The sequence below is a fragment of the Perissodus microlepis genome, chromosome 9 (genome assembly GCF_051167445.1).
Source record: "Perissodus microlepis isolate ML-2025 ecotype Zambia chromosome 9, ASM5116744v1, whole genome shotgun sequence".
In the NCBI taxonomy this organism is placed as follows: Eukaryota; Metazoa; Chordata; class Actinopteri; order Cichliformes; family Cichlidae; genus Perissodus; species Perissodus microlepis.
Genome location: NC_140469.1, coordinates 4944208 through 4956397, shown reverse-complemented (window position 1 = coordinate 4956397; position 12190 = coordinate 4944208). Strand labels below are relative to the sequence as shown.

At 41.6% G+C, this 12190-nt stretch overlaps 1 protein-coding gene across 1 annotated transcript in view; it reads right to left on the bottom strand.

Annotated features, from left to right (window-relative positions):
- Positions 1-4913: 4913 nt before the first annotated feature.
- gfod1 (glucose-fructose oxidoreductase domain containing 1) overlaps positions 4914-12190 on the bottom strand; it is a 34893-nt gene continuing 27616 nt past the window's right edge. Inside the window, exon 3 of the mRNA XM_084938784.1 lies at positions 4914-12153. Coding sequence (XP_084794910.1) covers positions 11413-12153 — 741 coding nt within the window. The 3' untranslated portion in view covers positions 4914-11412. The remainder of the gene's footprint in view (positions 12154-12190) is intronic.

The window sequence follows — 12190 nt, the reverse complement described above, 5'->3', positions numbered from 1 at the left end:
ATAAAATATATAAATTAAATCTCTTTGAAACTTATAGAATCTAATCTTTTGGTTTCTTTTTTTTCATAGCATTTTATCAAACTGTTAAAAGTTAAAAGTATTGTACTAGTAGTAATATAGCATCCACCATCTCCTGCTTGCATATTTCTGAAAACATCTTAGTGGTGTGGCAGCCATGGGTTGAGCCAGCCCTGCAAACCCTGTGGATGGACGATGCAGTGGACAGTGGGAGGAAGCATCCTAAAGCTCTCTTTGCAGACCAGCCTGTGTGATTCTCCACTCGCCGACCAGAAAAGACAAACGGCAGGTCTCAGTTGCAGCACCTCATCCATCCATGTCTGATCTTGCATCGGCAGATTCAGCAACACAGCCAGAGACTTCCTGTAATCTATTACAGTTGTTAAAAAAACAGTCCAGGAACAGGTCACTCAGGTTAATCCTGTATAAACAACTGCGCCTGCGCTACTGTGCATGTATGAAGTGGACCGACTTGTGATCGGCACACATGAGGCCGACCGGCTGAGAATACTGAAATAAAAGGAAATCAAACTCTTCTATCTGGTGAAATGTTATACTTACCAAATCATGCTCCCTGGCCTTATATCCTTTGCAGGTGGAACTGGACCCAGTTGAGAAAACCAATGATTTCCGTTCCTGATTTTGTCTCGCCAACAAAGAGTCCAGGCTGGTGATGATATATTTAAGAACAGAAACACACACTTCTTACCAAAGAAATGAATATTATTTTACAGTGTTGCTGAATCACATGGATGAATTTAACACCTGGACACAGTTATAGCGTGATGACTGGCAGGAGGAGATCTCACCCTGTGTTTCTCTGCCTGTGGTAGAGGTGGAACCAGATCAAGTGGAGCTGATTCTTGAACAGCCTCAAGTCAGAGCTGGATTGACCTTCTGTCACCAGGTACTGATGAGCCTGCTGTGGAGAAACATCACTGATGATGTTCATGAATCCCCAGCTGACTCTGGTAACCTTAATACAGCACAGAAAAAATGTCACAATAATCATTTTATGTTGCGATTATTGTGATAATAACAGAAACAGATGCATCTATGTCATGAGTATAAAAGGTGTTAAAACTCTATGCCATCTTGGAATACTGCACTTTGTTCATGTCAACATTTCTCTCTTTCTAATCATACATCTAGATGTTATGTCAACACACATTTAATCTACATTATAAGAGTGCCTTTGTGATAAATGTGTCTTTCATTCTTGAATTAACTGGTTAAATATTTAAGATGGAGTCAGATGGAGTCAGAAGACAACAGTCACCTGAAGGGGCTGAAAATTGTAAAGACCCTACAGAACAATTAGTAAATGTGAGTAAATCTGTGATTCTGCGAGTAACACACTGGGTTCAGTTTGGAGGTTGAACTCTCACTCACCAGGATTGACAGCCGTCTGTGCCACAGTTAAACTTATGCAGTGCTAATTTAAAAACTCTCAAATATTTTGGACAATTTATATTTTTCTATCACAAAAAATACACGTCTTCATTGACGTAAGCACACAGAGCAGTAGTGGATTTTTTTTTAAATATAATTTTTCTTTATTTTAATTAGCAAATTACAAATAAAAAAAAAACAACCCAGCTAACGAGCCCTGGTCAACCCCTCATTTGAATTTTTGATTTTCAGTTTAAGGCAATTAAATTCAATCCAAAAATTCAACCCCAACAATCAAGTGATTCCCTATGAGCAACGGTGGACAGGAAAAACTCCCTTTTAACAGGAAGAAACCTGTGACAGAACCAGGCTCAGTGTGGGGCAGTCTTCTGTCATGACTGGTTGGGAGGTGAGGGCAAAATAAAACTCAACATAAATGAGAGCACAGTATAGTTATGACCGTGGCTGGAAAACATTATTACTATTACTAGAAGAATTACCGGAAGAAAACGATTCTTTATATGTTGGAAGAAGTGCTTAAAGTACCACTTAATAAACCAACCAGCCATGCCGTATGATTTCCAATATCTGTAGGTGGTCAGGTAAACTGCACCAAAAATAGCGCCCGTTATGGCAAGACCTAGACCTGCGTTACTTGCGAAGTTGGCAAAAGCACTCTGTGGTACTTCCTCTTGGATTTCACGCCTCATTTTCTCAGTCTCTTCCTTTAGTTCATTCAACTCCCTTTCAATGTTGTCCATCCTAGTATTAATCATTCTGTTTTGCTCCATGAGAAACTCTAAATGCTGAGCTATTCTCTCCATTGACTCACTTTGGAACTGCTGCAGGGACAAGTGTCAAAAGAAAAAAAATGTTCCCTGAATTATTTAAATGTAAAGGTATTACCTTTGTCAAAGATTCCTGCTTTGCAAAATCAAATCGCTGTTACTGAAGACGCACCAAGGTAAACTGTGTTAAAGCACCTCTATTTAAGGGCTCATGTGGCAGAGATGGTGACGGTCGACCGCCACGTCACAGTCTCTCCTTCTCAAAGGAGAGACTGGATACTATCACGGCCGACCTCCAGTTACATCATCCATGGTGATGACGTATTCCTTGCCAGCAAAGACGAGGAAGAGACCCAAACGACGACTCAACTCGACGAATATGGTATGGGGCTCAATATGAAAAAGACCAAATACCTGGAAGGAGGCCCCCAAACTGATGGCACCATCATAATTGACAACGAAGACTTTAAGAAGACAGAAGACTTCTGCTACCTGGGCTCAGTCATCAGCCTACAATGGAAATATCACCTCCGATGTCCGAGCACAAATAAATGCAGCCTGGTTAAAATGGCGACAGGTCACTGGTTTCCTTTGTGACAGAAGAATGCCAGATCGACTCAAGGGAAAAATCTACAAAACAGTGGTCCGCCCAGTAGCCCTGTATGTATGGCTCCGCATGTTGGCCTGCATTGACCACACATGAAGAGGCCCTAAACACCATGGAGATGTGCATGCTCCGATGGAGCCTGGGAATTACAAGATGGGACGAACAAAGACATACGGAAGCGACTAGGTGTAGCCCCAATTAACATTTTTTTTTCTGTCAAATATTGCAATTTCACAAAATAATTTACTGTAGAAAATACACTAGATCTAGAAATTGCAATATTACTATTATGAAATGGAGTGAAAAAATTACTACATCACTAGATGGATACTGCAGAAATTACAGTACTGGACCAGACTGAATGTTCCAGTATGGATACATCACAGATCCATATACCTGTATACTGCTTGATCATTCCAGATACAGGCCCTTAGAATCTGTACTCACTCACATTTATCTTCACATCTACACAACTCAAAGGTTGTTCTTTTGTTTCTCACTTTATTTTTGGTATGTTAAGTATGTCTCAATCATATTGCAGTTACCTTGAACACATTTATGATCTGAGATAATGATGAAGTTGTTCCTTACTTGCAGTGAAGCAAACATGTCTCAGGTTGGGTCCTTGTTACCCTGACTCCTTCCTAATCATGCCTCTCACCTCTATTCACATTTCTGGTGGAGGGACTAAGTTGTGAGGAGAGGAAGCTAGGAAAGGAATCGCAGAATGCCCAATCAGAGAAATGAGAAACTTCAAATACACTTCCCTTATAGATGTAAACTGTTCATGACATTATTTTTAAAAGCAGTGCCTGAAACATTAGCGGCTCTTGAGTTTTTCTGTGCATTTGTGTGCACATTGTGAGGTTACTATGCATTAAACTGAAAGCTTGTGAACTATGACTGCACCGATTTGCATCATGTAGAAACAAAGGTTCATGTTTCTTTTCAAAAACTTTTTTAAAGACGTGTTTATTTGGGCGTCTTCCCTTTTGTTTCTTGTAGGTAAAGCTGCAGCTTTCTCCTACCTGCTCTGTCACACTAGGCTGTTATTGCATTTTATTATGGAAATGATACAGGGTTACAGTAAGATTCATATGATACAATATACTGTGAAGGTTTTGAGCAACCCTTCATTTCTTTACATTTAGCTGGTAAAAATAGGAGTGATGTAAACATACACAGTAATACAGTATAAAAGGTAAAAGTCAGTATTTGGTACGACCACCTTTATTCAACACAGCCTGAACTCTCTCTGTCTGCTTTCTTGGCATGTGTTGAAGCACTTTTCAGGACTCGTTCTCTATTTTTCTTGAATCATGTGGCAGCTCCAGCCGAGACTTTTCAGTGTTAAGATTTAGTTTAGCTGATCATCTTTCATACAGACAAAATTAAAATAACACGACACACAGTTTTGATTTGATATTTCCTTCATTTAAGACAGCTGTTTTCTAATACGTGTGCACGCAGTTAGTAATGAGTCTTCTGTTATTTAAAAAAAGCAGGAAATGGAAGAATGGTTTAAAGCAGGAAGAGTGGTATTGGAAAACTTGTAAAAGAACCTATTTTAGAAACGTGATTATATACAAGTTTAATCTTGGTTTTTGGCAGCAAAGTAGTTGGTATTGTTTCCTTTGAGCAAGAAGGTCTTGGGTTCCTGTGTCTGAGCAACACCATGTGCAGCAGCCACTATAGCCAGCAGAGGTCAGCAAAGACTTTCAAAAAATGCTTAGTAACACAAGCTGGATTTATCATAATACACATTTTCTAACCTTTCTTCATATTAAACACATAAGAGTGACAAATGAAAGCAAAAACATGAACTCCTTACATGTACAGTGTGGGATCTGCTGGCCATCTTATGCTATGGGGTTAATTGCAGGTATAGTTTGAGTGGAACACGTACCTATCAGTGAAATGTTAAAGAGCAATAGTGGTGGTGGTGATAGATGGTGCATTCCACAACTGTCATAAAAACACTAAATAACGGAAGAAATGGGTGCCTGGTTCCAGTAGAGTATCAGAGACTTGGAGAATCAGTGTGCTGAAGCAGTCCTGCCAGCATGTGGTGGCCCAGTATCTGAGGAAAAATGAAATGAGAGCCATCGTGTATGTATATATTGTTTATTCCATAGAAACTGCAGCATTAGACAAGTGCTGAAGCTGTAAACCATGTCGCAAACACAAGATCACACTTTATTTTCCCCCACTTTCACACATTCCCTTAGTCACACACATTCAATCAATGCCGAGCACTGGTGCAGGGAGATTTGCCAGTAAACACTGAAACAGAAGTTACACAGTCACCCAGAACAAAAAAAACTAAACAAAAAAACTAAACAAAACATTACAGCAGGGTGTTTATTTGTGACACCAACTGACCTCCTTAACGGATAGAAAATATAAATTATTCCTACAGCAAGTACATTCTCTCTAGTAAGACCCATAAATATGCGTTTGAGAGTTCAAATTACAGTATCTACAGAGGTCCATGCATCCACGATATACATACAGAACAATAAATATCAGATATAGTCACAATACAGCATCAAAATGGATATCTGTGGAGCGGGAAGCAAGCAAGACACGGCCAGAGTCAGCATTCATAAACCAGCTGTGGAAAGGCATTCACAACCTGTGATCGAACGGAGCGGCCTTTGTGTGGCTGTGAAAACAACAAATAAGAGGAGAGGGAGGTCTGCAGAAGCACCAGTGAGCTTTTCCTCCAGGCTTCAACCTGGCTCACGATAGAAAGGGGAAAGGGGGGAAAAGGGGACAAGTGAAAGGAGAGATTGATGCAAAGTAAAGCAAATCAACTTTCTCAGCAGTGGCTGAAAAAAGTAACCTCAGAGGGAGGGGGAGACCTACAGAGGAGCGAGTGTGAAAGAATGAGATGAGAGGGGTCAAATCAAGACTTAGTTTTGGCAATGTGGGATCCGGCTGCGAATTAACGGTCTCCGAGTGTATGAGAAGCATCTCTTTGAGGTTTTCACCTTCACCTCCACCTCCTTTCTTGCTCTCTCTCCCTCTCAGTGAGCAAAGGCCTTTCCTGAGCAATGAGTCAGTGAACGCTGTCGACGCAGAGACAGAGCGGTTCATAGTCAGACTGTCAGCAAACGAGGCAAAGTGCTGGAACCGGAGCACCTCTTGTTTTGTGTTTAGGTTTTCTGCAGCGTCTTTCTCAATGCACAATCGGGCCATCCTGACAGGCGGAGGAAAAACCAACAAAATTTGTCATCAGCATGAAAAGCAAAAACACTCAGTGGTTCAACTTAGAAAAAAAAAAAGATAAAATCAGTCAACAGATAAAATGCATGACATCCTCACACTGTGCTGTTCACTGCTCATTCACATTCCTCATTAAATATTCAGCGCTTCAGAAGCCACATATTGCCTCGTGTGTTTCAGACTGCTGCTCACTGCCTCTCCGTTCACAGATGAAAGCTGGTGGAGACGCTTTGCTAATGACCACTAAAACCTTGTGATGTAACAACACTCATAATGACTTCTTCTCTGATTCACTGTTTTTTCCCCTATCCAGCATCTACACTGGCTGAAATAAAAAGTTTTTGTTGCATCCACTAACTGAGTCTCTGTGAAGGGCCGTGGCTCTGTGTGGACATGAATGAAACCTGCACTCACCCCTACACAGATAAGCTTCAAACACACGAAGAGCTCAAGAAGGTCTACTTAAGTTTATGGGTCTTCTGACCACGGAACACTAAATATAGCGGATTTATTTCTAGATGAGGCCCAGGCTGATCTAAAAGCACACTGAATCTATTTGTGCAGAGGCACTAAAACCTGCTGAAACAATGTGAGCTTGTGTGAGCAGGCAACATACACTAATCAGCCACAACATTAAAATAGGTGCAGTAAAACACGATGAGTATTTTAGTGTAACACCTCTAGGAGACTTTGGCTCATGGCACGTGTACCTTTGACATCACCATCAACACTGTTACCTAGCATAGAGTATAAAAGATGGATATGGCAGATGTCATTCACTGATTTACGAAGCCTCGAGCTGAGCGTTATCAATATTTTTATGACACCGCAAACTTAAATATTAATGACTTGTCAATCACAAGGCAGCCCCGCCCTAAAGGATTCCCTGCGTTCTCGTTTTGTTTTTTAAACTCTACTAAGGATCGTAATATTTGTATTCAGTAAGACTCGACAGCTCTAAGGCACTTTTCAACTGGCTTCAGGTTTAGGACCTGGAAGCCACATCCATCCTTTATGTACAGTCTATGATGCAGATCAAGCTCCCTTCCATGGTTGTTCCAAAAGACATCGACTTCCTTACAACTATCACAAATCCTGCCTGGAGCGTGATCCCAAGAACTGAACCCAACCCCAAAACTGCTACCCCTAATCCATTCATCAGGGCCCCACCCTGGGGGCATGGTGGCAGCACTGGTAAAAATAATAGATACGTGTCACAAATTCTTAATAATTAATTAGCACTTTAGAGATTCAAAATGTTCTAATAATGCTTGGGAGGTTTACTGGAAAGAGTCACAATACTAATTAACAGCCAACTGCTAACATCTACGTAATTTTAGCTTTAATCAGTCGTAGTCAGGCCCTCGTGTAGAATACGAAGGCTCATAGCTCTGCCTTTATGCAAATTCCAAATCCTATGACTTAAGGTGTTGCCTCCTTTGAGATGTGTCCTCAAGAAAGTCTGAACTGATCTGAAAAATGCATTTTCCATCGGAAGAGATAAGCACATAAAGTATTTACTTGTGCAGAAACAGGGAGGACTCTCAAGAGAATCCAACTGGAAATTAACCAGAAATCACACTCTCAGATCTTTGACTGCACCAAAGTGCACAGTCACAGAGGACTTTACGAGAGTGCATAAGGGCCAAACAGACCTGCAAATAAAATGCTACCAATTAAAGCAAAAACGTCAGATTTTACTGCAATAAAAGTTAACCTAAGTCATAAGCTGCCTTTAATATGCTGTAGGTGTTATATTTAGCCTCCAACCTTTCCCTCCCTGTGTGCGTCTATCTATATTTAACCAGCGAGAAAGGCAAATCATTCACCTCCAGCTGAACTCAACAGGGACAAATAAACAACCAGTTCTACTCCAGCAGAGAGCTATAAATCAAACAGCAGTATAATGAGTTAAAGGCCATATCAGGCCATATCCTAAAGACCTCTCCTTTTTCCTATTAAGTGCCTGCTTATCTAGTGTCTTCTTCACAGTCGACCAACCCTTAGGTTTATTTCCCCAAATCTGTGTTGATGGTAATAAACAGACAAATTCAACTCTGAAGAAACAAGTCTAACTTCTGTGCATGTTCTGGTTTTTCTTTACATAGCTATATCTTGTGAGCTTATCTGACAAAGGGGGGAAAGTCTATATGCAGATTTGATAAGGCGTTTGGTACACATGGGGCAAAATTTTCCCTGAAGTACTGAGAGGCAGCTTATCAGTGTCGGACTCTGCGCTTTTCATGCAAACTATTTAGGCAAAAGTGTTTTCTGGTTCTTCAATTTCTGTTCTGTGACATGAGGGGTTTTAAAGAGGGCCTGGCCTCAGCAAAGCACTAAACAGTAAACAATAAAAGAGCGTGCACTGACACTCTATGATCTATGAGTTCATGGGTGACAGTGTAGTTGTGCTGCTTTCTGATATAGTGCATTTAAAGAGAAAACATAAAGCTTTTCACAAGAGACTCTTTTGGTCAATAACTGATAAATGGAAATAAGAAGCTGAATGCTCCGAAGGCCTCAGTCTGCTGTTAAGCTCCCACAATAGCACTGCAGGTCAGTCAGTGGAAACTTCAACATAGAATAAATACCCTAACACTCATCCAGACATGTTCCAGTTCCTTGGTTTGTACAAAAAAACAAAAACAAAAAACCCCATACAGTACTGATTTAATTCTTTAGACAAAAGCGTATTGTTGCTTCATATTATTTTTATGTACATTTTCAGTAGTCGTTACATATTTAGTATTTCAGCACAGCTTATGGATAGAGAATGCATATTTAAAAAAAAAATCAATCTTTTGGCTTGTGGGTTGGTGTTATTCCTTCACCTGCGTCGACTGATGTTAAACTTTAAGTTCAGCTGTATTTGCTTTCATCACTTTCTGATGGTTTGTTTCTGTTTTCCGGGAAGCTGGACTGTGAGTCAGACACCTGCTTGTTATGTTTTCTGATTGGTGGGTTAAACTGTTACGTGCATTAGTCGACAGCTGATGAAACTTACAGCATACATTTCTGCTTACATAACAAGTCCAAAGCTGCATTTGCCTTTGTCCAGATAATAGAAAGCTGTTGGGAGGACTGGGGTTTGAATTAAGTTCCGGTTAAAATATTAACCAGTGTGGGGGCTTGTAGTACTTAATAATATCGATTGTTCTGAACTGCAAAAGATCAAAAATGTGATTGCTTTTGGGCATTTTGAAACTGCTTCACTGCCACTGCTCATCTCTTTTCCAGCATTGTTGCTATTTACAAAGCAGCAAACCGACATGGACAGCTTTGAAGCGCAGCTGACAACGTCGCTGTGGTTCCTGCCACGCTTACAACTGTTTTAAAACTACAGTGTAGCTAGAGCATAGACTGATGTGCACCTTCAGAGAAAACAACTGTGGTTGGTCTGTTTGGTGTTGATGGTCTGTGTAAGCATAGTTTACTGATTAGCTTCCTCACTATTCTAATGCAAGAGATATTAATCTTCCAATGTAGGCGGATGCCGTTTTCATGTTTTCATTCCTCTTGACAATCCGCGCATAAACTAAATAAATAAGTTAGATTCAATCTTGACAGCAGACCAGTGCAGACAGCGCTGTCACCTACTACGGCACTGGCTCTATAGGGGTTCAAAGCAGGACTGCAAGTTAAGCTTTAATTGCTTTAATTGTGTAGTGTTTGGTATGGCTTTATTGTTGTAGTCTTCTACAGTACCATAACCCTTTTCTTAAAGTTGCATATTAAAACAGCCTTTGAGTTTCCATGTCAATGGACCAATTTCCTTAATACTCTTTAGTCTTTAGAGCACACTGGTGACATAGATATCAGTGGACTGAAGGAACCTTGTAGTTCCTTTAAAAATATGTATGGCAGCATACAGTGTGTTTGCTGCTGCTGGAAATAAGGTCAGTGAGAGCGGTGAGAGTGACGCAAAACCAAAACGCTGGAACATGAGCTAAAAGAGGCCAAAATGCTGGACGCATATCTGAACTGTTCTTTTTAAAAACACTTAATGTAAAAATTTGATGTAATAATTGAAAGCAGGGATCAGTGGGTGTGGGGCCAAGGGCCACAGACACTGTACTGTAGTTAGGAATTATTGACAGATGGATTAATGCTACTGGGTTTGATCTTTAGGCCTATATGAAATTTTTCCAACAATAAGAAAAAAAACCCACAAAATAACACCAACCTTAACACTTCGAATAAAAACTTTTTTTTTTTTTTTTTTTTAAATGTAGTCGCCCACACTTTGCTACACTGTTTTATTTACTGCAAGTTCTCAGTCTTACTTAAGCTCTGGGCAGACCACACAGGCTTGCAATTAGTTTGCAGCACTGATTGCACAGAAGTGTGCGAATGAAATCTGCACATAGCTTGCAAACTTACATGCAAGACTGTCTGCACTTCAGTGTAGATATGTGCCACATGAGATTAAGTCGCTACAATGATAGCATAAAACGAGTCAGAGTACCGCTACACTGACCAACCACGCAGGTGATGCACAGCCGACTGGAACTGCATAAAGGCATACCATAGTTTAATCTAACCCTTTATTTCAGGCTCAGAGAGAAACTAGTGCCCCTTCTGCCTGTTTATATTGCATACGAAAACCAGAGTCCTCTGGGACCCCCCCCCCCCCAGAAAAAACAAACCACCAGCCAAATGATTGATTCTTTTTTTCTCTTGTTTCACACACATAGGAGAAACATACGGAGCAGACAGAGCATGACTAAGAAGCACACTGACTTGTTTTTTTTTAACATTCACTTGGTAAAACTAGTACTAAAAGTACTTCAGATTACAGCAACAACAGACTGGCACAATTAAAAAAAAGACTATCGTTCTTCCTTGGCAGTCCTTGTTCAGACCCACAGTGTAGGGCGTGTGTCTTTCCAGACCAGTTATATAGAAGAGAAGGAGAAACAGGAGGCACAAATAACTGTTTGATCAAGCAGCCAGCAGGGGTGATGAAAAGCATATGAAATTGCAAGTATCTGTTGGTGAAATGGGAACATTAGAAGGCGATCCCCACAAGGACGCCTCCTACTGATTGACCAACTAACCAGCAGGTAGTTTCACTCCCTGATATGCCGCCACTGTAGGTCCTTCTGTTGCATGAATTAGCTTGATTTAAAAGTGCATCTCCCCGAAGGGCTTAAACCTGCTGCCAAAATGAAAAAAAAAGCTTCTTTATAAATAAAGTTCTGATTATTTATCACATTGCTTTTCCTACCGCTGAGGACGGGAAACCACAACTCTGCACGTCGTCGTGTAAAGCCTCTGTAACAGTGACAACACAAATTTCAACACAAAACTGGAATCCGGCAGCTCTGTGAAAAAACTTCCAACAATGCCGCTTGAGCGCCACCATGAGTTTTAAAAATGCTAACAGTAGAGGGACATCCTACTCCGCCGCATGGCCTCGCTGATCAGATAAGCTGGGCTGACCTCTGGTTCTTCTGTCATGACCACAATGTTCTGCCACTCTCCGCACTGGTTGGACTTCTTAATTGTATCCACCACACACAGAGCATATAGGCAATCCTCAAAAGTGGCAGCCATTGTCAGGGGCCTCCCGTCCCACGTCCGCCGGTCATCTTGGTCCTGGAAGGCCTGCCGCACAGCCTGGATCATGCGGATCGTCCCGGTGAGGTAAGGGGACGGAATGTCACTGAAGGCCTTCTCCGGCAGGGAGGCCTTCTCGAGAGGCGTGGTGTCTTTGAGCAGGAGCTCAGGGCCGCCACCACTTTCTCCACCGCCACTGTTCTTCTGTCCATACAAGTCTGTCCCTGTGACCGTTAGCCTCCCGTCAGTCCCTACAACTATCACCTCCTGCCTGAACTCTCCGGGGACATTGAAGTTGAGCGTGACGGTGCAGCAGGCGCCTCCCTCCAGTACCATCTGGAACGTGCAGAAGTCGTCACTGGTGATCTGGCGGATGCCCCGAATGTGGTCGGTCTGTTTAACGAAAGTCTTGAGGAAGCCGTGGACTTTGGCCGCACGCTGGCCTGTCAGAAACGTAAGCAGGTCAATAATGTAGCTGCCAACCGAATGCAGGCCACCGCCTCCCATCAGATCATCGCAGCTCCAGTTGTATTTTTTCCCAAGGAGGCTACCACTGTGGACCTTTAAGACAAAGAGGATAACAGGGGAGGGAGCACAA